Source organism: Hypanus sabinus, chromosome 18 (assembly GCF_030144855.1).
Source record: "Hypanus sabinus isolate sHypSab1 chromosome 18, sHypSab1.hap1, whole genome shotgun sequence".
NCBI classification, from domain to species: domain Eukaryota; kingdom Metazoa; phylum Chordata; class Chondrichthyes; order Myliobatiformes; family Dasyatidae; genus Hypanus; species Hypanus sabinus.
In genome coordinates this window covers 40226558-40252711 of record NC_082723.1, presented here as the reverse complement: position 1 = coordinate 40252711, position 26154 = coordinate 40226558, and the positions used below count along the sequence as shown (strand labels likewise).

Sequence of the window (26154 nt, the reverse complement as noted above, 5' to 3'; positions counted from 1 at the left end):
CCTGAAGGCACACACTCAGCGATTCAGGAACAGATTCTTCCTCTCTGCCGTCCGATTCCTGAATGGACTTCCAATTATACATATCCTGCAATTAATTTACTGATGTATTTTACTTTTTTCTTTTATATTATATGTTACATTGAACTGCTGCTGAATTAGCAAATTTCACAGCAATGCTATTGATAATAAACTTGATTCTGTTTATAAAAGTGCAGCGCAGATAGTCATAACGAGATAGATTGTGAGGTCGAGAGTCCATCTTATTGTAATAGGGACCCTTCCCTTTACACCAGGATTCTCAGCCTGAGGTCTGTGAATAATTTGATGAGGTCCATAAATCTTGTTATTTAATGTGTTAATAAAGAAGCACGTGTATTACCGCATCACAAATTAGTTTCCTTTATGTTTTGCTAACTGCATTTCAATATAATTGGTTTCTTTTGTAAATCTATGTATTTTATATATCTAAGTACATTACTGTGAGATGGGGCCATAGGCTTCACCGGTCTGCCAAAGGGGTACATGACATAAAAAATGGTTGTGACCCCCAATCTACACTGTCCCATCAACCCCTCCCAGGACAGGGGCAGCACATCTCTGTGCACCTCGTACTCCCCCACCGCCTGATCCTCCTGAAAAACACTGTGGGACAAAAGCCTGAGGGTGTTGATCAGACATCCCATTGCCGAGGACCTGTGACTGCCCTGGTCTCCCCTACAGAACCTGGCTGGGGGAGAAGTTCAGAGATCCCCCGTGGGTCGGTAGTGCTGGGGCCAGGGAGCCTCTGGACGGAGCATCATACTCCTCTCCAGTCTGAGCGTTCCTGAAGAAGTTGGGAAACTCCGGCGTTGAACGTCTTCGTTTGGCAAGGAAGTTGGGCCTGCGTCCGCTGCTCAGCTGGGGTCCTGGGCATGAATCACAAATGCTCAGTCCTGTGGTTCTGGGTCGTCTCAGGGATTTCTTGTATTCAACTGGGACAGGAAAGAGCTGTGGGTCTCTGGCAGCCTTGTGTCTGGTAATGGGACGGCTGCCCCAGCTCCCCACCCACACCACCCCCAGCACTGTGCGTGTTCACCCTCTGTTGGGCCAGGCTGTCCTGTGTTCACCCTCTGCTGGGCCAGGCTGCCCCGTGTTCACCCTCTCCTGGACCAGGCTGCCCCGTGTTCACCCTCTGCTGAGCCAGGCTGCCCCGTGTTCACCCTCTGCTGGACCAGGCTTCCCCGTGTTCACCCTCTGCTGGACCAGGCTGCCCCGTGTTCACCCTCTCCTGGACCAGGCTTCCCCGTGTTCACCCTCTGCTGGGCCAGGCTGTCCCGTGTTCACCCTCTGCTGGGCCAGGCTGTCCCGTGTTCACCCTCTGCTGGGCCAGGCTGTCCCGTGTTCACCCTCTCCTGGACCAGGCTTCCCCGTGTTCACCCTCTGCTGGACCAGGCTGCCCCGTGTTCACCCTCTGCTGAGCCACTACCTTCCCCTTGTTTACCCTCTGCTGGACCAGGCTTCCCCGTGTTCACCCTCTCCTGGACCAGGCTGCCCCGTGTTCACCCTCTGCTGGACCAGGCTGCCCCGTGTTCACCCTCTGCTGGACCAGGCTTCCCCGTGTTCACCCTCTGCTGGGCCAGGCTGTCCCGTGTTCACCCTCTACTGGACCAGGCTGCCCCGTGTTCATCCTCTGCTGGACCAGGCTGCCCCGTGTTCACCCTCTGCTGGGCCAGGCTGCCCCGTGTTCACCCTCTGCTGGACCAGGCTTCCCCGTGTTCACCCTCTACTGGACCAGGCTTCCCCGTGTTCACCCTCTCCTGGACCAGGCTGCCCCGTGTTCATCCTCTGCTGGACCAGGCTGCCCCGTGTTCACCCTCTGCTGGGCCAGGCTGCCCCGTGTTCACCCTCTGCTGGACCAGGCTGCCCCGTGTTCACCCTCTGTTGGGCCAGGCTGCCCCGTGTTCACCCTCTGCTGGGCCAGGCTGCCCCGTGTTCACCCTCTGCTGGACCAGGCTTCCCCGTGTTCACCCTCTGCTGGACCAGGCTGCCCCGTGTTCACCCTCTGCTGGGCCACTACCTGCCCCTTGTTTACCCTCTGCTGGGCCAGGCTGCCCCGTGTTCACCCTCTGCTGGGCCACTACCTGCCCCTTGTTCACCCTCTGCTGGGCCAGGCTGCCCCCTGTACCTGGCTGAGAGAGTTGCCCATGCCTTACCGCCATCCCTTCACAGTCCAGATGGGTGCCACCTCCACGTGCAGGAGTTACCAGCTTTCAGGGCAACAAGATGGGGGAAGGAGCCAGCCTGCAGGAACAGTGAGCTGTGCCTCACTGAAGCTTGTGGCTGAGGTCACAGGGAGGGTTAGCGATCTTGGGCAAACCCAGTCAGTGGACTCTGGCCAGTCTTCCTCCCCAGTCTCTGCACATTCCCAAACCCCTCTATCTGATCAGCTGCCCTCACACAAGCTGCATTAGGGTCACCAAGGAGTGTGACCCTCAGGAGTGTGCGAGGGTCACCAAGGAGCTCCTTCTGTCCGTGAACACTCCCGCCGACACTGGGGACTTGGCGTTGTGGGCGTTGCACAGAGCAGGATTCTAACAGTTTTATCGCCTTGTTGCGCCTAGAGGGATTCCTGTTGGGAAATGGTTTATAGTGTCACGTGTACCTAGAAGGTTTTGTATCATCCCATACAGTACACGGAGGTGGTCAAGGGGGGAGATAGGGGAACATGGAAAGGTGGTGTTATGGTCCCAGAGAAGGTACAGTGCAAACAGTCAAATGAAGTGCAAGGCCCCGACGGGGCAGAAAAATACAATCCCTAGCAAGAGAAAATCTGCAGGTGCTGGAAATCCGAACACACACAAAATGCTGGAGGAACTCAGCAGGCCGGGCAACATCTTTGGAAAAAGGTACAGTTGACACTTCGGGCTGAGACCCTTTGGCAGGTTTCTGAAGGGTCTCTGCCTGAGACGTCAACTGTACTTTTTTTCCATGGATGCTGCCTGGCCTGCTGAGTTCCTCCAGCACTTTGTGTGTGTGTGTGGCCTGGACAGGTACAGTTCCTTTACTCCACAAACAAACTGGAGACCTGGGCAGAAAGGTCATTAGAAATCACGTGGTCGGTCAGCCAGTGAAGCTCTCTTCGTCCTGTCAAATACTCCCCGGGCAAATACTCCCCGTCCAATACTCCCCATCCAATACTCCCCGGGCAAATACTCCCCGTCCAATACTCCCCATCCGATACTCCCCGGGCAAATACTCCCCGTCCAATACTCCCCAGGTAAATGCCCCCTGGGCAAATGCTCCCTGGGCATTTACAGACCACGAGACATCAGAATGCTGGGGCAGGTTGGCGATTGCCCGACACTGAAATATGCAGAGAGGTTTCCTTGCAATGGCAAGGATGGTATGCCTGCATCTTTACTTGCTCAGGAGGTTGAAGCGGTCTAACAATCTTCTACAGACGGACTGTTTGATAGTGGGCTGCCGGGTTGCATCGTGGTCTGGTACGTCGGTTAGAATGTGCTGTATGGGAGCACGAGAAACTGCAGAGAGTAGTGAGCTCATCCCTCCCCACCGTGGGTACTGTCAATGGGGCACTGGCTCAACAAGGCGACTTTGACCATCAAAGATCTGTCCCACCCCCATCTGGACCATGCCCCCGTCCTACGGCTACCGAAGCCTGAAGTCCCACCCACTAGGTTCAAGAGAATCTGCCTCCCTTCATCCTGAACCGAACAGCACGACCTTCAGTGTGATCACCTTGCCCGACTTCATTCTCTCTTTTGTTTTCATCGTTGGCTCCTTGAAAAAAGTAATTGGTTCCTAATTAACAATTTTCTTGCGAATGCTGTTTTGAAGAGTCAAAGTGCGTTTATTATCAAAGCACGCATCCCTGAGATGTCGCTTCTCTGTCGATACGCTGCTGCAGGTAAGTTTTTCACTGTGCCGTACCTGACAATAAACTTGACTTTGACACTGCTCTCCGCCCGTACAGCCCACTGTAAACGAGTATTGAGGATAATGCTCTCTCTGCCTACGAGGTGTGGCAGTAGGTCGTGGCGTGGATAGGCAGGTTTCCCCGGCTGGCGGTCCCGACGCTGATTCCGTGTTTCTCTTCCTCGCAGTTCCGGTTCACTGGCGGCGGCAGCGCTGGAGAGAAGGGGCCGATGCTGTCAGCGCAAGAAGCTCAAGCACAGGCGATCCTGCAGCAGGCCCGGGTGAGTCCCCGTCACACCGAGCACGGGATCTCAGCCGCCCGGCACCCCGTCGCTCTGCCGCACTCTCTGCATTTGTCCCCAAAGTACCTAAATAAATCTGCAGTTAGAAGCTGCGTCGTTAGAAGTGACCGTGATTGTCACAAAATCCATTCTGTTCGTGAATATTCTTGAGAAAGGGCCTGGTAACCTTGCGCCTTGCAGCCTGTTTCTGATTCTGTGGACATACGAAATGCTCCCTGAAACAGACTCAGTTCAGGGCCAGTAAATCCTGGCCACTCTGGTGAAAGTCATCAAAGAGACAGTGGTGGATGTCACAGTCTGTCCTGGGTTTTCACCTTCTCCCCCGACAATGAGGGATTCCTCCCACTTCCCATAGAGATGGCGGTGGGTCAGCTGGTTACTGTAGATTAACCAAGGGTGGGTCTGGGAATATCGATATCCCCCCCTCCTTCTCAAGATCCCCACACCTGGTACGAAATCTTGAAAGTCTCTCCCAGTGAAGACTGTCACACTGTCAAAGGGACAGTACTGAGGGAGTGTCACACTGTCAGAGGGACAGTACTGATGGAGTGTCACACTGTCAGAGGGACAGTACTGAGGGAGTGTCACACTGTCAAAGGGACAGTACTGAGGGAGTGTCACACTGTCAAAGGGACAGTACTGAGGGAGTGTCACACTGTCAAAGGGACAGTACTGAGGGAGTGTCACACTGTCAAAGGGACAGTACTGAGGGAGAGTCCCACTGTCAAAGGGACAGTACTGAGGGAGTGTCACACTGTCAAAGGGACAGTACTGATGGAGTGTCACACTGTCAGAGGGACAGTACTGAGGGAGAGTCCCACTGTCAAAGGGACAGTACTGATGGAGTGTCACACTTTCAGAGGGACAGTACTGAGGGAGTGTCACACTGTCAAAGGGACAGTACTGAGGGAGTGTCACACCGTCAGAGGGACGGTACTGAGGGAGTGTCTCACCGTCAGAGGGACAGTACTGAGGGAGTGTCACACTGTTGGAGGGACAGTACTGAGGGAATGTCACGCTGTCAGAGGGACAGTACTGAAGGAGTGTCACACTGTCAGAGGGACAGTACTGAGGGATTGTCACATTGTCAGAGGGACAGTACTGAGGGAGTGTCACACCGTCAGAGGGACAATACTGAGGGAGTGTCACACTGTCGGAGGGACAGTACTGAGGAGGTGTCCCACCGTCAGAGGGACAGTACTGAGGGAGTGTCACACTGTCAGAGGGACAGTACTGAGGGAGTGTCACACCGTCAGACGGACAGTACTGAGGGAGTGTCACACCGTCAGAGGGACAGTACTGAAGGAGTGTCACACTGTCGGAGGGACAGTACTGAGAGAGTGTCACGCCGTCAGAGGGACAGTACTGAGGGAGTGTCACATTGTCAGAGGGACAGTACTGAAGGAGTGTCACACAGTCAGAGGGACAGTACTGAGGGAGTGTCACACCGTCAGAGGGACAGTACTGAGGGAGTGTCACACCGTCAGAGGGGCGGTACTGAGGGAGTGTCACACCATCAGAGGGACGGTACTGAGGGAGTGTCACACCGTCAGAGGGACGGTACTGAGGGAGTGTCACACCGTCAGAGGGACGGTACTGAGGGAGTGTGACACTGTTGGAGGGACAGTACTGAGGGAGTGTCACGCTGTCAGAGGGGCAGTACTGAGGGAATGTCACACCGTCAGAGGCACAGTACTGAGGGAGTGTCGCATCGTCAGAGGGGCAGTACTGAGGGAGTGTCACACTGTCAGAGGGGCAGTACTGAGGGAGTGTCGCATCGTCAAAGGGACAGTACTGAGGGAGTGTCACACTGTCAAAGGGACAGTACTGAGGGAGAGTCCCACTGTCAAAGGGACAGTACTGAGGGAGTGTCACACTGTCAAAGGGACAGTACTGATGGAGTGTCACACTGTCAGAGGGACAGTACTGAGGGAGAGTCCCACTGTCAAAGGGACAGTACTGATGGAGTGTCACACTTTCAGAGGGACAGTACTGAGGGAGTGTCACACTGTCAAAGGGACAGTACTGAGGGAGTGTCACACCGTCAGAGGGACGGTACTGAGGGAGTGTCACACCGTCAGAGGGACAGTACTGAGGGAGTGTCACACTGTTGGAGGGACAGTACTGAGGGAGTGTCACGCTGTCAGAGGGACAGTACTGAAGGAGTGTCACACTGTCAGAGGGACAGTACTGAGGGATTGTCACATTGTCAGAGGGACAGTACTGAGGGAGTGTCACACCGTCAGAGGGACAATACTGAGGGAGTGTCACACTGTCGGAGGGACAGTACTGAGGAGGTGTCCCACCGTCAGAGGGACAGTACTGAGGGAGTGTCACACTGTCAGAGGGACAGTACTGAGGGAGTGTCACACCGTCAGACGGACAGTACTGAGGGAGTGTCACACCGTCAGAGGGACAGTACTGAAGGAGTGTCACACTGTCGGAGGGACAGTACTGAGAGAGTGTCACGCCGTCAGAGGGACAGTACTGAGGGAGTGTCACATTGTCAGAGGGACAGTACTGAAGGAATGTCACACAGTCAGAGGGACAGTACTGAGGGAGTGTCACACCGTCAGAGGGACAGTACTGAGGGAGTGTCACACCGTCAGAGGGGCGGTACTGAGGGAGTGTCACACCGTCAGAGGGACGGTACTGAGGGAGTGTCACACCGTCAGAGGGACGGTACTGAGGGAGTGTCACACCGTCAGAGGGACGGTACTGAGGGAGTGTGACACTGTTGGAGGGACAGTACTGAGGGAGTGTCACGCTGTCAGAGGGGCAGTACTGAGGGAATGTCACACCGTCAGAGGCACAGTACTGAGGGAGTGTCGCATCGTCAGAGGGGCAGTACTGAGGGAGTGTCACACTGTCAGAGGGGCAGTACTGAGGGAGTGTCGCATCGTCAGAGGGGCAGTACTGAGGGAGTGTCACACCGTTAGAGGGACAGTACTGAGGGAATGTCACACTGTCAGAGGGACAGTACTGAGGGAGTGTCCCACCGTCAGAGGGACAGTACTGAGGGAGTGTCCCACCGTCAGAGGGACAGTACTGAGGGAGTGTCACACCGTCAGACAGACAGTACTGAAGGAGTGTCACACTGTCGGAGGGACAGTACTGAGAGAGTGTCACGCCGTCAGAGGGACAGTACTGAGGGAGTGTCACATTGTCAGAGGGACAGTACTGAAGGAGTGTCACACAGTCAGAGGGACAGTACTGAGGGAGTGTCACACCGTCAGAGGGACGGTACTGAGGGAGTGTCACACCGTCAGAGGGACGGTACTGAGGGAGTGTCACACCGTCAGAGGGACGGTACTGAGGGAGTGTCACACTGTCAGAGGCACAGTACTGAGGGAGTGTCGCATCGTCAGAGGGGCAGTACTGAGGGAGTGTCACACTGTCAGAGGGGCAGTACTGAGGGAGTGTCTCATCGTCAGAGGGGCAGTACTGAGGGAGTGTCACACCGTTAGAGGGACAGTACTGAGGGAATGTCACACTGTCAGAGGGACAGTACTGAGGGAGTGTCCCACCGTCAGAGGGACAGTACTGAGGGAGTGTCACACCGTCAGACGGACAGTACTGAGGGAGTGTCCCACCGTCAGAGGGACAGTACTGAGGGAGTGTCACACCGTCAGACAGACAGTACTGAAGGAGTGTCACACTGTCGGAGGGACAGTACTGAGAGAGTGTCACACCGTCAGAGGGACAGTACTGAGGGAGTGTCACATTGTCAGAGGGACAGTACTGAAGGAGTGTCACACAGTCAGAGGGACAGTACTGAGGGAGTGTCACACCGTCAGAGGGACAGTACTGAGGGAGTGTCACACAGTCAGAGGGACAGTACTGAGGGAGTGTCACACCGTCAGAGGGGCGGTACTGAGGGAGTGTCACACCGTCAGAGGGACGGTACTGAGGGAGTGTCACACCGTCAGAGGGACGGTACTGAGGGAGTGTCACACTGTTGGAGGGACAGTACTGAGGGAGTGTCACGCTGTCAGAGGGGCAGTACTGAGGGAATGTCACCCCGTCAGAGGCACAGTACTGAGGGAGTGTCGCATCGTCAGAGGGGCAGTACTGAGGGAGTGTCACACTGTCAGAGGGGCAGTACTGAGGGAGTGTCGCATCATCAGAGGGGCAGTACTGAGGGAGTGTCACACCGTTAGAGGGACAGTACTGAGGGAATGTCACACTGTCAGAGGGACAGTACTGAGGGAGTGTCCCACCGTCAGAGGGGCAATACTGAGGGAGTGTCACACCGTCAGAGGGACAGTACTGAGGGAGTGTCGCATCGTCAGAGGGGCAGTACTGAGGGAGTGTCGCATCATCAGAGGGGCAGTACTGAGGGAGTGTCACACTGTCAGAGGGGCAGTACTGAGGGAATGTCACACTGTCAGAGGGACAGTACTGAGGGAGTGTCCCACCGTCAGAGGGGCAGTACTGAGGGAGTGTCACACCGTCAGAGGGACAGTACTGAGGGAGTGTCCCACCGTCAGAAGGGCAGTACTGAGGGAGTGTCACACTGTCAGAGGGGCAACCCAAAGCATTGACTGTTAATTCCTTCCCATAGATGCTTGACTTGCTGAGTACCTCCAGCATTTTGTGTGTGTTCCGCAGGAACATGACTGCTGTCTGAAATCTCACATTGGGTGAGCAGTTACTGATGCAGGATGTTTCTGTTTGCCTTACAGCTGGCATTGCGAGGTCCGACAGGGCCAATGGGATTGACCGGCAGGCCTGGTCCCATAGTGAGTACTGACCACTGCATATTGGTTTATTACTGGGAATACAGTGAGAAAGAATGCAGCACTTGGTGTGGTTCAGCCTCGGGGGGGCTGTGCCATATCGCGGTTCCCTGGGCTGGGACAAGAGGCTTGCAGAAACAGACTGTGTGTCCAGAGACTGTGTACAATGCTGTGTGTGCTGGGACTGTGTAGCATGCTGTGTGTGCTGGGACTGTGTAGCATGCTGTGTGTGCTAGAACTGTGTAGCATGCTGTGTGTGCTGGGACTGTGTACAATGCTGTGTGTGCTGGGACTGTACAATGCTGTGTGTGCTGGGACTGTGTAGCATGCTGTGTGTGCTGGGGCTGTGTAGCATGCTGTGTGTGCTAGAACTGTGTAGCATGCTGTGTGTGCTGGGACTGTGTACAATGCTGTGTGTGCTGGGACTGTACAATGCTGTGTGTGCTGGGACTGTGTAGCATGCTGTGTGTGCTGGGACTGTGTAGCATGCTGTGTGTGCTAGAACTGTAGCATGCTGTGTGTGCTGGGACTGTGTACAATGCTGTGTGTGCTGGGACTGTGTAGCATGCTGTGTGTGCTGGGACTGTGTGCAATGCTGTGTGTGCTGGGACTAGCATGCTGTGTGTGCTGGGACTGTGTAGCATGCTGTGTGTGCTGGGACTGTGTACAATGCTGTGTGTGCTGGGACTGTGTACAATGCTGTGTGTGCTGGGACTGTACAATGCTGTGTGTGCTGGGACTGTGTACAATGCTGTGTGTGCTGGGACTGTACAATGCTGTGTGTGCTGGGACTGTGTAGAACACTGTGTGTGCTGGCATTGTGCAGGGGGTTGTTCTGCACTGGGACTGTGTAGGGGCTGTTCTCCACTGGGACTGTGTAGTGGCTGTGCTGTACTGGGACTGTAGGGAGCTGTTTTGTGCCAGGACTGTGTAGGGGTCTGTGCTCTGCTGAGACTGTGTAGAGGTCTGTGTACACTGGGACTGTGTAGGGGTCTGTGCTCTGCTGGGACTGTGTAGGGGTCTGTGCTCTGCTGGGACTGTGTAGAGGTCTGTGTACACTGGGACTGTGTAGGGGTCTGTGTACACTGGGACTGTGTCCGGAACTGTTTTGTGCTGGAACTGTGTAGGGGGCTGTGCGGTACTGGGACTGTGTAGAGGTCTGTGTACACTGGGACTGTGTAGAGGGCTGTATGTGCCAGCCAGTCCAAGGGTTGTATAGGGAGGGGCAGCATCTATGTGTGTCAAAGTCTTGTAACCATCTCATTTATCTCCCCCCAGGGGCCGCCTGGTTACATCGGAATAAAAGGTGATATGGGAGATATGGGCCCTCAGGTGAGTGGAAGAAGACTCATCCACCAGTTCAGTTAACGGTCCGGCCCAAGCGGGAGCGGGCCGCCCTCATCAGCATGTGTGGAGGGCTTTAGATATGGTGAACCGTTTAATGGGCGGACACCGCTTGTAGTGATTGGTGGCTCCTATTAACCTTCTCATCATTCCTTCAACCCAGGGTCCGCGAGGTGCCCAAGGCCCACCCGGTCCCACTGGAAAGCCAGGCCGCAGGGTGAGTGTGCCTCATTCTGGGGGTGAGCCCTCCAATTCGGGGCTCTGGACAGCTGAGGCTGTGTGGGGGGTGGGTTTGACGGGATTCGGCAATACTGTATGCAGGGAGCCTCTCGGAACGTGGGGTCCGCGGAGGGGGGAAGGAGTACGAGGACGGGCATGGGGAGGGGAGGGGGGGTAGGCTGGGTGTGGACGGGATGCAGAATGAGACAGATCGTGGACTGGAGAGCAGGCCGTGCATTGAGGGGGAGGGGAGGGTGGGTGGATGAGGGGTAGGAAAGAGGGCCCAGGAGATGAGAGGGAGGAATGAGGGGAAACGGAGAAAGGGTTGGTGGGGCGAGGGAGAGGAGGGAGAGGGTCAGGGCAAGGAGAAGAAGGGAGAGGGTCAGTGGGGTGGGTGGAGAAGGGAGAGGGATGGTGGGGTGGGTGGAGGAGGGAGAGGGTCAGGGCAAGGAGAAGGGAAAGGGTCAGTGGGGCGAGGAGGAGGAGAGGGATGGTGGGGTGGGTGGAGGAGGGAGAGGGTCAGTGGGGTGAGGAGGAGAGGGATGGTGGGGTGGGTGGAGGAGGGAGAGGGTCAGTGGGTCAAGGAGAGGGACAGAGGGTCCGTGGGGTGAGGATGGGAAAGGATCGAGGGTGAAGGGGAAGGGTTCGACAGGGCAACAGAAGAAAACCTCCTGTCACTCACTGAGCTGTCGTGTGTAAAGGGGCAACCGGGCAGCATGGGGGAGTTAGACTCAGTCAAAGTTCAGAAATGGATAAATATTTGTAAAGGAGGAGTGTGCAGCTGTACTGGGGAGGGAGTTGAGTGGGAGAAATCAGTGAACTGCTGGGAAACTCAGTGGGCTGAATGGCCGCCTGTGCTATGGAATCGGATGGATGCTGCTGGAGTACAGGGCCCCAGAGGGACAAGGCTGCAGACCTCCTCGCCCTCACCTGAGCACAGAGCAGCTGGAGTGGGGCCGTGGGTGGCGGGGTTAGGGTTTGATAGAGTGGATAGAGAATCATCGAGAGAAGAGGTCAGAATGAGGGGACACATCCTTTACGTTAGAGCTGAGAGCTGTTCGAGTTGCAGGGAGTTACTAACACAACAGAGGACAGCAGAAAATCGGGTTCACCAATCCCATCCTCCAGCCTGAGCTTTAGCTTGCTTGCTTTAGTTAGCGTTCACAATACCGGTGCACGATGTGTGTTAGGATAAAGATTCACTCTGATCCAACTGAGGGGCCAGATTCATCCTCCTGAATCGTAGGCTCTGGGTCACTGAGAAAGGGCACAGGACCAGGACACAGCCAAGTCTCTGATCTTGACCATGTTCAGTAACTTGTGGCCCAGTGAAAATGGCTCCTTCAGGAGGGGAGAGGCCTGAGGCTCGGGGAGCCTTGTGCAATGACCAGGAGGTTCCTGTGACAGACTTTTGCTTTGTTCCAGGGTCGACCGGGAACTGACGGAGCCAGAGGGATCCCAGGGACTCCTGGACGAAAGGTAACTGCGGAACGAGGAGCTATCCCAGTCTCCCGAACGCCAGTGTTGTGTAACGTCCAGGAACACGGGCTGAGCCACATCCTGCCCTACCCCCCCCCCCCCCCCCCCCCATCCCCAACCCCTCCGTCAGATTGAAACTCTTTCTTGGTTCACAGGGTGACCGAGGATTCGACGGACTGCCTGGACTTCCGGGTGAGAAGGGCAACCGAGTGAGTATTGCACATGGCCACCGGAGATGCTGGAGGAGATGGGGAGAGGGTGGTGGGGGCAGCTGTACTTGAAACGGGAGCTGACGTTTGTTGAGGGAATGGGGGAGAGACAGACTCAGTCCCTGCTCGTCTCCTCTCCCACCTGTTTAGTCGGCTCACCATCTGATTCCTTGTTCAGGCCCGAGGAATCCTCAAATTGGCAGACTGTGAGGAAATCACCTGTCAGCTTGTGTCCATCAGTCCGGCCCTGCACTGAACTCACCCGTCTCGGGGAAGCTTCACGCCCTGGTTGATTTCCGTCAGTCTCCGTCTGAACACGGCTTGTCTCGAGGGCAGACTCTGCTGGAGTAGCCACACGTGTTCTTGGTTGCATTGCCTGCTGTCCTGTTGGTGTGTTCTGAATTTCACGTGCCCCCTCCTGAGTCGTGGTCTTCCTCCCCGGCCACACTCCCCGTCTCCTTCCTCATCTAGCAAACTCTTCATCGTCACGGCACTCTCACTTTGGGGGGGGACGACAAACCAGGGCATCAACTGTAAGGGACTGACTCTCTCACCAACAGACACAAAACACTGGAGGAGCTCAGCAGGCCAGGCAGCATGTGTGGAGAAGAGTACAGTCGACGTTTCAGGCCAAGACCCTTCAGGACGGCTGCAGAAAAAAAAACGAGGAGTTGGAGTTAGAGGGTGGGGGGTAGGGAGCAAGAAACTCAAGATGATAGGTGAAACTGGGGGGAGGGAGGGAGGAAGTAAAGAGCTGGGAAGTCGATTAGTGAAAGAGAAATGGGGCTGGAGAAGGGGGAATCTGATAGGAGAGGACAGAAGGCAGTGGAAGAAGGGAAATGGGGGAGGAGCACCAGAGGGAGGGTTTGGGCAGGTAAGGAGAGGAGATGAGAGAGGGAAGTTGGAATGGGGAATGGTGAAAGAGGGCAGGAGGAAGGGGGGCAATACTGGAAGTTAGAGAAATCGATGTTCAAGCAATCAGGTTGGAGGCTACCCAGACAGAATATAGGGTGCTGCTCTCCAGCCTGAGTTTGGCCTCATTGCGGTTGTAGAGGAGGCCATGGACTGACATGTTGGAATGGAAATGGGAAGTGGAATTAAAATGGGTGGCCTCTGGGAGATCCCGCTTTTTTCTGCCGGACGGAGTGCAGGTCCTTGGCAAAGTGGTCTCCCAATCTACGTCGGGTCGCTCCGATATAGAGGAGGCTGCACCAGGAGCACCGGATAAAGTAGGTGACCCCAACAAGCTCACAGGAAAAGTCTTGCCTCACCTGGAAGGACTGTTTAGGGCCCTGAATGGTAGTGAGGGAAGGGGTGTAGGGGCAGGGATCCTCCCTGATCCGCTCGCAAGGGTAAGTGCCAGGACGGAGGTCAGTGGGGAGGGACAAATGGACAAGGGAGTCGCGTAGGGAACGATCCCTGCAGGAGGGAGAAGGTGGGGGGAAGGGCAAGATGTGCTTGGGATCCCAGTCAAGAGGGCGGAAGTTACGGAGAACTATGTGCTGGGCACAGAAGCTGGTGGAGTGGTAGGGTGAGGGCAGACGTGCTTGAAATGGAGGTGATGCGGTTGAGGGCAGCATTGACGGTGGAGAAAGGGGAGCCCCTTTCCTTGTAGAAGGAGGGAATCTCCTTCGTTCCGGAATGAAAAGCTTCATCCTGAGAGCAGATGCAGCAGAGGCAGAGGAATTGAGAGAAGGGTATGGTGTTTTCACAAGTAACGGGGTGGGAAGAGGTATACTCCAGGTACCTGTGAGAGTCACGTGGTTTATAATAGACATCAGTAGGTAAGGTCTCGGCCCGAAACATCAACTATGCTCTCGTCCATAGATGCTGCCTGGCCTGCTGAGTTCCTCCAGCATTTTGTGTGTGTGTTACTTGGATTTCTGGCATCTGCAGATTTTCTCTTGTTTGTGACTCCCTCCCTTGCCCTTCTACAGGAAAGAGCCCCAGCTCTCCCAAATGTACCCAAAAAAATCAACTCACCCTCCCTCATCCACAATCTGCCTGTCCGACTGTGACCTGGCAATTGTTCCTGGAGCTTTATTTCTTCAGTGAATTCAGGACAAAACAGCAAACAACAAAATTCAAACTATTTCCCTGTAGTTTCTGTGAATCTTCCCCCAAGGCTGCACAAATTCTTTCTGCTTTAAATTAAATTTTACCATGAAATATTAGTGCAGCAACTTAATCCAGATTTCCGAAGATTCGCAGGCAAAAGCGCCATCTGCTGGGAATCTCCAGGATTGCCGAGGCCTCCGAAGCTCGAAGCAAAGAAATGATGGAGTGGTATAGGGCACGTGAGGACAGGTGACTGAGAGCTCGGTCCAGGAGGCACGTCTTGTTGGGGGAGCGATGGTTAAAGACGCCATAAGTTTAGAGAGATCAATCCCAAACACAGAGCAGCTAACACCAGTGACGGAGTGCTGCAAATCTACAGAAACAGCAGTAGGCCGCAAGCCTGCCGAATATTCAATGCGATCATGCTGATAAGTGCTGGCCTCCGTTCTTCTGTGTTCCCCATAATCCTCAGTTGCTCAACCTTTCAATCATTTATCTTGCTCCAACCATAAATATTTGTGATGATCCCGCCTCCACTACCCAAGGGAGCAGATCATTCCAGAGATTCACCAGGCTCAGCGAAAATAAATTTCTAGGCACCTCCATCTTAAATGACTGGCCACTTATCTTGTTGTCATGTCCCCTTGTTCAAGGCTCAATCGCTACTAAAAACCAAATCTAGGATGAGGAGAAGCCAGAATTGGAGAATGGGAATTATAGAAGATGATGAAGCTGGAGGAATTTTGAGAGAGAGGGACAGTCAAATAAGGCTGAGAACCTTACAGCCAAGTTTGGCCGGTGCAGGAACTAGTGAGCGCGGTAGATGTGGGAGGGGGTTGGGGGAGGCAGGAACTAGTGAGCACGGTAGATGTGGGAGGGGGGGGGTTCACCATTGGAAGTGAACTAATCAGAAGGGTACAGGAAGATAAGGCGTAAGTGAAAACTTAACAGCCATTTCGTCAGGATAATGAGGCACAGAGACAGTGCAAGACGGGGTCAAGCAACAGGAAAACAGAGTGCTCAGTGTCAGAGCAGTGCATTAAATAATGACTATTATAAACGTTAACCCACAACCTGTGATCTGTCTCCTCTTTCTTCCCAGGGCGATTCGGGGCCTCAAGGACAACCTGGGCCATCAGGAGAAGATGGAGAGCGGGTGAGTAGAGGTGGACAGGGGAGTAATGCGGACCCTGATCCTGGGGCCATTCCCAGCAGGAGCTAACCTCCAGATATTGCCGCTAACCGCAACCTCTCATTGTCTGTTACAGGGGGATGATGGAGAAGCTGGCCCAAGAGGGTTACCCGGTGAACCAGTGAGTACAACACAAGAGGGTTTCTCTGTGCAGTGTGGGGTGTATCAGTGTTACACTGAGGGGTGTGGGGTATATCAGTGTCACACTGAGGGTGTGGGGTGTATCGGTGTCACACTGAGGGTGTGGGGTGTATCAGTGTCACACTGAGGGGTGTGGGGTGTATCAGTGTCACACTGAGGGGTGTGGGGTGTATCGGTGTTACACTGAGGGGTGTGGGGTGTATTGGTGTTACACTGAGGGGTGTGGGGTGTATCAGTGTTACACTGAGGGTGTGGGGTGTATCAGTGTTACACTGAGGGGTGTGGGGTGTATCGGTGTTACACTGAAGGATGTGGGGTGTATCGGTGTTACACTGAGGGGTGTGGGGTGTATCGGTGTTACAGTGAGGGGTGTGGGGTATATCAGTGTCACACTGAGGGTGTGGGGTGTATCGGTGTTACACTGAGGGGTGTGGGGTGTATCAGTGTCACACTGAGGGTGTGGGGTGTATCAGTGTAACACTGAGGGGTGTGGGGTGTATCGGTGTTACAGTGAGGGGTGTGGGGTGTATCAGTGTTACAGTGAGGGGTGTGGGGTGTATCGGTGTCACACTGAGGGTGTGGGGTGTATCGGTGTCACACTGAGGGTGTGGGGTGTATCGGTGTCACACTGAGGGTGTGGGGTGTATCAGTGTCACACTGAGGGGTGTGGGGTGTATCGGTGTTACACTGAGGGGTGTGGGGTGTATCGGTGTCACACTGAGGGGTGTGGGGTGTATCGGTGTCACATTGAGGGTGTGGGGTGTATCGGTGTTACACTGAGGGGTGTGGGGTGTATCAGTGTTACACTGAGGGGTGTGGGGTATATCGGTGTTACACTGAGGGTGTGGGGTGTATCGGTGTCACACTGAGGGGTGTGGGGTGTATCGGTGTCACACTGAGGGTGTGGGGTGTATCGGTGTCACACTGAGGGTGTGGGGTGTATCGGTGTCACACTGAGGGGTGTGGGGTGTATCGGTGTCACACTGAGGGTGTGGGGTGTATCAGTGTCACACTGAGGGTGTGGGGTGTATCGGTGTCACACTGAGGGTGTGGGGTGTATCGGTGTCACACTGAGGGGTGTGGGGTGTATCGGTGTCACACTGAGGGGTGTGGGGTGTATCGGTGTCACACTGAGGGTGTGGGGTGTATCAGTGTTACACTGAGGGTGTGGGGTGTATCGGTGTCACACTGAGGGTGTAGGGTGTATCAGTGTCACACTGAGGGTGTAGGGTGTATCAATGTCACACTGAGGGGTGTGGGGTGTATCGGTGTCACACTGAGGGTGTAGGGTGTATCAATGTCACACTGAGGGGTGTGGGGTGTATCGGTGTCACACTGAGGGGTGTGGGGTGTATCGGTGTCACACTGAGGGTGTGGGGTGTATCAGTGTTACACTGAGGGTGTGGGGTGTATCGGTGTCACACTGAGGGTGTAGGGTGTATCAGTGTCACACTGAGGGTGTAGGGTGTATTGGTGTTACACTGACGGAGTTTGTCGGTGTGTTAATGGGATCGGTGGGTTAAAGGAGGCTGGTTAATTTTGGGAATGCTGGCCTGTTGAACTGTGTTCCTGCGATACAGTATTGTCTTTTTGCCGGAACGCACTGTGAGGTTTCCACATTTGCAGACTGTCGGTTGAACAAGAGGGCAGCTGAGTGTCTGCTGAAGTTCAAACTCAGCAACCGGATACAAGTGCGGCAACAAAGGTTGATGGCCACGTCACGGGCGGTGACCAGAATGCAGAGACAGAGTCAGAATATCGGCTGTGAGCACAGGACCAGTATCGAACTGGATATCAATACCAACCTGATGTTGGAGATTTTGCCAAGGATGGAATGGAATTACTGCAGTACATTTATAATTCATGGCCTGGGACTGGCATGTACAAAGTATGGCACGGGAATTTTATATCAAGCTTGGAAAGGGAATTCTGAGCAAAGCCTGGAATGAGAATTCTGTGCAAAGTTTGGAATGAGCACCCAAACCGTGGGCTGGATTACAAGGCATGTAACTACGATGAATTTCAAAACTTGGCTCAAGGACGTTACAGAAAAAACAAGTGTTAATAAAGTTCTGGATCTGTTGTCAGTAAAACTGGGATACAATGCCAGGCACTGGACGTGCAAAGAGTTTGAAATAAGCACTAGAGTCAATGACTGATGTTTTTCAAACTATCAGAAAGAAAAAGAAATGGAAGTACTTTGCAACTCAGGCAGTATCTGTGGAGAAGCAACACTGAACGTTCAACATTGGCAAATCTCCATGATAAAGAAAGCATATTTTATCCACAGCTCCTGATGTGAGCTCTCCTGTACTGGGGAGATCAGCTGGACACCTTTCAATCTGTACGTGAATTTCAGCTTTTGGTTGCCCTGTTCATCCCACTCTGACTTCTGTAATGTTGGCCTCAGGCTGACAGACTTCAACATGAGTTCAAGGCATGGCACCTCTTCCTCTGACTAGACACGTTACAACCCTCCAATCTTAACAATAAATTCAACAGTTTCTGAAAATCAGCATTTACAGGATTTAAATCTCTGATATCCGGCATTCCTTCCTCTTCCTCTGGTAAATTTACATAATTTTTCTGTATTTGCATCTTTCCAGACTTGTAATTTTCTTCCTTCACTGTTCCAGTGCCTCACACTTCCACTCATCTCCTCTCCCACACACCCTCCCTTCAGTGCTCTTCTGTCATCCCACCTCCTGCTTCCTTTGCATCTTTATCGAGCACCTCGGCACCATCCGCCACAAGTGGGACTTCCCAGTGACCAAACGTTTTAACTCCAGTTCCCGTTCCCAATCCGACGTGTCAGTCTGTGGCCTCCTCTTCTGCTTGGTGAGACCATGCTCAGGCTGGAGGAGCAACACCTTGTATTCCGTCTGGGTACCTACCAACCTGATGGTATGAATATCAATTACTCCTTTCAGTGAACACAAACCCCCCCTCTTCCCTTTATTCCCCACTCTGTCCTTTTACTCCTCACCTGCCTATCACCTCCTCTTTCGCCTATGGTCCACTGTCCTCTCCTATCTCCTATCAGATTATTTCTTCTTAGTCCTTGACCTTTCCTACCCCCCGGCTTCACCTATCACCTTCTAACAAGTTCCTTTCCCCTAACCCCCACCCCCTGCTGTTTAATTCAGGCCCCTTCCCTCTCAGTCCTGATGAAGGGTCTCAGCTGGAAATGTCAACTGTGTACTCTTTTCCATAGATGCTGCCTGACCTGCTGAGATCCTCCAGCATTTTGTGTGTGTTGCTTTGGATCTTCAGCACCTTAGAGCTTGCTTTATCTAAAGCTTTTCCAGATTGTATGAAAGTTTATTGACTTGAAATATCAACTTCTCTCTCCTCACTTTCTGTGTATGTTGCATTTCTCATTTTTACCTCGGATTTACCTGGTTCTGTGTTATTTTGAGTCTATTCACTTTTAGTTGTGCAACTCAGCACAAAGGGAGATAAGATATGGAAGCTCACGCAAGGAGTATTCTGGATGGAGTTGGTGAAGATATGGTTATGTGTCTCTACTGATCAGTATTCCTTTCCCCTGGCAAGCGGCCGATAACAGAGAGAAGGGGCTGCAAGTTGTTGGCTCCTTTTCTGGTAGAACGTGACTGGTTGGTGGTTTGATTTTCTGGTGGAATTACTCAATATTTGGGTGGCAGATTGGACTGTTGATTCTGGATGGGATTGCTCAATTGCAGTCAAGATCACTTGAGGTTTTGCTGTATGGGATGAGAATGCTCCATTTCAGTAGGAGTTGCTCGATGTCTGGTGTGTTAGCTTTGTTAGATATCAGGCAGGGTTGTTTGATGTCGTGCCTGACGGCCGCTGCTTGGCTTTGTACAAATCTATGTGGGAGAATGGGATGCTTGTTGCAAACTTGTCATTGTGGATTGCATTGTTTAATCACAGCTTGGATCACCTGATTCCAGTTGGAGTCATTTGCTTCCGCTTCGGATTGTGTAATGCCGGGTGCAATTGTCCAACACAGGGCGGAATTTATTGACATTGTTCCTGATTGATACAAATCCATGTGGGACTATGCAGTGCTGGTTGGAAACACTGTGTTGGGAGTTGAATAGTTTGTTTCCAATTAGGATTGACATGCATTGGGATTGTTTGTTGTCAGGCAGGATTATTTAATGATGGACTTGATTGTTTGGCACCAGTGTTGTTTATTAGATGCCAGGTGGGATTGTTCCATGACTGGCGTAATTGCTTACTGCTTTGATGACCTACTGGTGCAATACCAGGTGCTATCGTTTGACATGTTTTAGTTATTAGTTTGCATGACACCCATTGGCTTTCTTGGAAGCCAATCGCAATCATTTGATGCCAGTGGGAATCTTCTTGCTGCTGCCATCAGGATGAAGTTACAGGAGCCTCAGGACCCTCACCACCATGTTCAGGAACAGCTATTACACCTCAACCACCAGGTACTTGAACCTTAGGGGTTAACCTCACTCAGATTCATTCGACCCATCACTGAAATGTTCCCACAACCTATGGACTCACTTTCAAGGACTCTTCATCTCATGTTCTCGACATTTCTTGCTTGTTTGTTTGTTTATGTGCTTATTGAATGAATCAATCATTCATTTGTTCTTTTGTATTTGGCCAATTTGTTGTCTTTTGCACATCAGTTGTTTGACGTCCTTTCAGGTGGAGTCCCTCACGGATTCTGTTGTGTTTCTTGGATTTACAGTGATTGCCCACAAGAAAACAAATCTCTGGGTTGTATGTACTTTACTTTGAACTTACTTGTTGCTGGGAAATATTGTTTGATACCAGCTGGGATGTTTCTCACTGGATGGTATTGCTTGTGTCGGTCATGTTGGTTTGATGTTGGGCCGGATTGTTGAATGACGCTTGGAATTGTGTGAATTGTCTGCTGCCAGCCAGGATTGTCTGATCCTGGGACTGGTTGAAGCCATGTGTTTTATACCGGGTGGAATTATTTGTGTTGTTTGGAATTGTTTGATGGTGAGCTAATGTGGTTGGTGCCCAGCATTATCATCTGATTCTGGGCCGAATTGATTTTGGCTGGAATTATACAAATCCATATGGAATGTTTCAGAGAATGTTTCATTCTGGATTGTTGAGTCGCAGTTTGGATTAAATCCAGTTGGATTGATTAATAGTGGATTTGAATCATTGGTGGTTTAGTTTATGATCTGTTGGCTGGGATTATATCTTGCTGGGTGGTGTTATTTGACGAGCATGTTTGATGTTGGCGAGGATTGTTCAATGGTGGTTTTAATCACTTGATGTGTTGGTTTTGTGATATGGCGCTGTTTGTGACTCATTGATGAAGATTGCAATTGTCAGTATCGGCGTTGGTTTGTGTTTATCATGCGTACCAAGATACGGTGAAAAGCTTCTCTTGGCAACTGTTCATACAGATCAGATTATTACACAGTTCGTTGAGGTAAAACAATAACAATGCAGAATAAAGGAAAAGTGCAATGCAGGTAAATGATAAAATGTAAGATCTTAACAAGTTAGATTGTGAGCCTAAATCCATCTTATCATACAAGAGGTCTGTTCAAGACTGATAACAGTGGGACAGAAGTTGTCCTTGAGCCTGCTGGTATGCACCTTTCGGCTTTCGTGGCCTTTGCTTGATTGGAGAGGAGCGAAGAGAGGAGGCATGGGGTGAGTGGGGTCTTAGATTTTGCTGTTCTGGTATTTGAGGCCAGTTGAGATTTTGTGATTCTGGACGGGATTGTCTGTTACCAGGTTAGAATGTATGATCGTAGGCACTCTGGATGTTAGATACCTGGTGGGTTGGTTCATGGTGAGTGACTTTACTGATGCTAGGCAGGCTTATCTGATATCAGACAGGAATGTATGTTCCCACACAGTGTACATCGGCTGGGGTAGTTTTTGTCAGTTGGAATTGTTTGAAGCCCAATGGATTTTAATGCTGCCCCTGATTAACGTTGGGCCACGTTGTACAAATCCATGGAGAGCATGCGGAGCTGATTGGGAATGTTTCATTGTGGATCGGATTGTTTGAAACTGGATGCAATGGTTCTACGCTGGGTCACCAGCAGCATTTTCTGATGCAAGTTGGAACTCTTAGCAGCCAGCCGGGATGGTTTTGTTGCTAGGTAGGGGTGCTGTCATTTTGGGTGGGATTGTTGCATGCCGAGCTGGAATATTGGATGCCAGGCAAGATATTTTGTTAATTGAAGTTATTTGACAGTGGGTGGAGGAGCTTGGCACAGTAGACATCATTTGATGCCACATACCTGGTTAATGTTGGTTTGAAATGTATAAGTCCATGTGGGAACATGTGCTCCTAGTCGGGATTGTTCCATTTGGAGTTAGGTATTTCAATTCCAGCTTTAGTTGTTTGATAATGCATGGTATAATGTCTGGTGGGACTGTTTGAGGTTGAATGGTATTGGGTGGTGTTGGCTGGGATGGATTTAGGCCATCCAGAATTGATTGTTTCTTATTACTTAGGATTGTTTGTCTCTGCGCAGGATCGTTTGATGGTCGGCCTGGTTGATACCATTTGGAATGGTTTGATGACACTTGGGCTAATCTGATGGAGGGTGGGAGTGGTTATTGCGCGGGGGAACAGGGTTTGCATTGTGGGATTGTTTGGTGCTGGGCAGGAGCAGTTTGAGATTGCACAGAATTGCCTGACGCTGTTTTGCGATTATTGATGCTGACAAAGATAGTTAGATCTGGAGCGGGAGTTTTTTTGAAGCTGAGCAGAATTGTTTGAAGCCGGGCAGGAATGTTTAATTTTGCCTTTCTGGTGCTACTTGGAATTGGTAGAAATCCAGGTGGATTGGTTTGGAAATCATTGGGATCATTTGTTGCCAGATGGAATTACATGCTGTTGGGCGGGACCATTGGTTGCCAAGTAGGAATCTTCAATGTCGAGTGGGATTGTCTGATAATGAGCACAATCACTTAATGTTGGTCAGTGTGATACCATTTGGGATTGTCTGATGCCTAGAATGGGTTTGTTCGATGCCAGGAAGATTGCCCATTGCCAGGCAGGTTTGAACATAGAACATTGACATTTACAGCCCATTACAGGCCCTTCGGCCCACAATGTTGTGCCGACTATGTAATCTACTTTGCAAACTGCCTAGAATTTCCCTAGCACATAGCCCTCTATTTTTCTAAGCTCCATGTACAGTACCTATCTAAAAGTTTGGTTTGATGTGGGCAGGATTATCACCAGTCATTTGGTATTTTTATGATGCCTGATGGGAATTGGTGTTACGAATTACACTTGTTTGATGATAGCTTGGTTAATTTGATAGTAGTTGGGGGTTTTTTTGTTGCCGGGCAGAATTGCTCGATGCCAGTTGGGACTCCTTGTTGCCAGATAGGAGAGCTTGAAGTTGTGTGGAATTGTTTGATTCCAGGCTGGACTCTGGAGTTAATCGTTGGTCGGATTTGTTTGATTCTGAATGGGATTCCACGTGTGATCCCCGGTGAGAGTGAATACTTCCAGTAGGAGTTGTTTGGTGACGCGTCTCATTGTGTTTTCCCCTCACAGGGCCCCCGTGGTTTACTTGGACCGAAAGGACCAGCAGGACTTCCTGGGCCCCCCGTGAGTATCTTTGAGCGCCGTCTTTGATTCCCCTCCCCACCCCCGTGAGTATCTTTGGTTGTTGACCTCCATTCGAGGATCCATTGTTGAGCGAGGGTCAGGCATCAGACACACAGCCAAGCAGCCACCTCTCCCTCATGTGTAATTAGAAGCAGAACACCATATCCAATTTCACATTAATGCCCCTTTACTATGTGATCCAAACTAACCTCTGTTTACTTGGGCATGAATTATACAATTGTCACTTTAGAGAACAAAGCCCCTGAACCCATCAATGTGCAGTGTGCAGGTTAGATTCCAACACAGACCGGTACCAATTGATGGGTTCTCTAAAGTGACAAGCTTCCCTGCTAAGTGTCTTGTCTCAAGCGCGTCTCCAAACTCCTTGTGAAATCCCTGAATGTCCACTGAGGGAGCTGCTTCTTTCTGCACAGCAAAATCCCTGTTCCACTTATCCCCAGTCGAGGTCCTGTGCTGTTTTGATTTCTCCGTATTTTGGAGCTGGTCTCTGAACTGATCAGCTCATCACCACCTTCTCAAGGGCAACTAGGGATAGGTAATACATGCTGGCGACGCCCACGTCCCGTAAATCAATACATTTTTAAAAATATATATATTTTTTGCTCAGGACTCCAAAAAGCTTGTTCATTTCCTGGTAATAGGATTCCTGAGATCTGGAGGCCAGCATTATGGTTTAATATCAACAGGCACCCAAGAGGACCATATACCAGGAACTTTGGTGAATGCTAAATCACCATCCCTTCAAACTCTGTACACGAACAGCAGGAAATTGCATTTATGGCCGCACCTTTGACAACTTCACCTCTGGGCACCACGATAGCGTAGCAGTTAGCACGATGTTATTACAGCTTGGGGCCTCAGATTTCAGAGTTCAATTCCGGCATCCTCTGTACATACTCTCTGTGGGCTGTGTGAGCTGTCGTTGGGTTATCCAGTTTCCTCCCACACTCCAAAGGTGTACCAGGTTGTAAACTGTCCTGTGGTTAGGTTAGGGTTAAGTCAGGGGTTGCGAGGGCAGTGTGGCTTAGAAGGCTGGTTGGGCCTACTCTGCACTGTATCTCTAAGCTAAATATTAAAATAATCATTGGTTTTGCTGAGACGCTTCACTACTGAGCTTGACAATGAAGCTCAAAGTGAAATACTGGAGCAAATGGAAGATTTCAGGAAGCTTAAAAAGAGTGGTTGAGAGTCAGATGTGTGGGGAAGGAATTCAGGAGCCTGGACCCTGACAGCACGAGGCAACTGAGCCGTGGTGAGGCACCAAAGTTTGCAGTGGGCCTTGGAGGGATGGGGGCTGAGCAGAATTTACAGGGATAAAAATAGGTGAGACTATGGACAGATATAAAAACAATGAGAATCTAATAGGTTGCTGTTTAAAGGAGTGGAGGGGGGGTAGCAATATAGATCAGCAAACACTTCCAATGTAAATTCAGTCACACCGGGATCAGATTGGGCCTCTTGGTGAAGTGGGACCAAATAACCAGGGAAGCAAAATGTGGATATCATGTATATTAAAAAGTTATCAGCTTTACTTGACCTGTCATCTTCTGGGACTAGCTGCCTCAGGCTCTGAGGTCTCATCATTTGCGATTGTGACTGACCTTTCATGGGACGGGGCCAGACGAGCTGTGACCTCAGGGTCTCAATGGGTCAGTCTCCAGCATTTCTCCCTTTGGGATTTGTTACGTGCATGCACTTGGTTTTGTGAAGGAATTCATTTCCTGACAATAGTGACGAGTTTCCTTACTGGTCAGAAATGAAGATTCAAGCTGAAAGTGAATGTGCCTGTCCTGCCCTGCTCAGGGTGAGCACCAGTGTGGGAGACGGTAAAATCCTCTTCAGATCAATGCAAAGACTCGACAGAAGGAACGTCCCTCTCTCCCTGGCTTTGCAGGTTGCAGAGATTTGAAATGTAGGGCAAAGCCATACAGAAGAAGGCCATTTGGCCAATTGGTCTGTGAAACTCTCCAATGTTTTCGTCCTCAGGTATTTGTACTGTTTCCCTTCGAGGTTTCTGTTTGGTTTTGTATTTGCCACACTTTCGGACAAAGGCTTCCAAATCCTGGACAGCCAGAGTTCTTCCTCATGTTTCCACAGGATTTTGCCACTCACCTCAAATCTATTACCCTACTTCCCACCCTTTCAACCTCCAGTTACTGTATTTACTTCAGTAAGTCCTTCATGATTTTCACTTTCCCAAGGACCTCCTTCCCTAAGAATACTCCAGGCGATGCCGGGTGCTGCAGACTGCCTGCAGGGATGTAGTCCCTCGACTCACACTTGCCTACAAGGCCGTTTAAATTTAGAGTCGTGACGCAGTACAGCGCAGACACAGGCCCTTCGGCCCGTCAGATGCCAACCTGGTCTTTGGCCTAGTCCCATCTACCCTCACCCGGACCTTAGCCCTGCTTACCTGGTTTTCTCCCAAGTTACTGATTCCAAAAGCTTCCTCATCATTGGCACCAAGTCTGGAATTTTTCCAGTCATCCTTTCAGTTTTGTTCACTCGACACCTCTCCTCGAGGAACAGGCAGCATCTCTCTAGTTTCTGCCCTCACCTCCCTCGGCAACCTGATATACATCCCAAGACTTCCAAACCTCTGCGTCCTTGAGGTGCTTCTTCAATTAACCTGCCTTCTGCTTTCTTTCCAGGGAATTACAGGAATGGATGGTCACAATGGCCCCAAGGGGAGTCAGGTAGGTACAGCTGGTGGACGCAGAGGTACTCATTCTTGCCCCTTGACCCAGCCCCTCTCAGCCAACACCATCCTCCACAGCTCAGCAGAGGCTGACCCAGCCTGTCTGACCTGAGTTCATCCCCTCGACCCGAGCTGTTGCTCACCCAGGGACGAGTTAGATGCCTACTGAGAGAGAGGGCCATGTTCAGAGCAGAGGAACCCAGATCTGAAATAGGCCAGAGGACTGTGTTCAGTCCTGGATCACAGAGAAGG

The 26154-nt window shown here is 51.6% G+C and overlaps 1 protein-coding gene across 3 annotated transcripts in view; it reads left to right on the top strand.

Moving 5' to 3' along the window:
* Positions 1-26154, top strand: part of col5a1 (procollagen, type V, alpha 1) — a 352300-nt gene that overhangs the window by 237032 nt on the left and 89114 nt on the right. For all 3 annotated transcript variants that reach the window (XM_059994251.1, XM_059994250.1, XM_059994249.1), the window contains 10 exons: positions 4104-4196; positions 8903-8959; positions 10235-10288; positions 10464-10517; positions 11945-11998; positions 12154-12207; positions 15368-15421; positions 15534-15578; positions 23130-23183; positions 25856-25900. In XM_059994251.1, coding sequence (XP_059850234.1) covers positions 4104-4196; positions 8903-8959; positions 10235-10288; positions 10464-10517; positions 11945-11998; positions 12154-12207; positions 15368-15421; positions 15534-15578; positions 23130-23183; positions 25856-25900 — 564 coding nt within the window. The remainder of the gene's footprint in view (positions 1-4103; positions 4197-8902; positions 8960-10234; positions 10289-10463; positions 10518-11944; positions 11999-12153; positions 12208-15367; positions 15422-15533; positions 15579-23129; positions 23184-25855; positions 25901-26154) is intronic.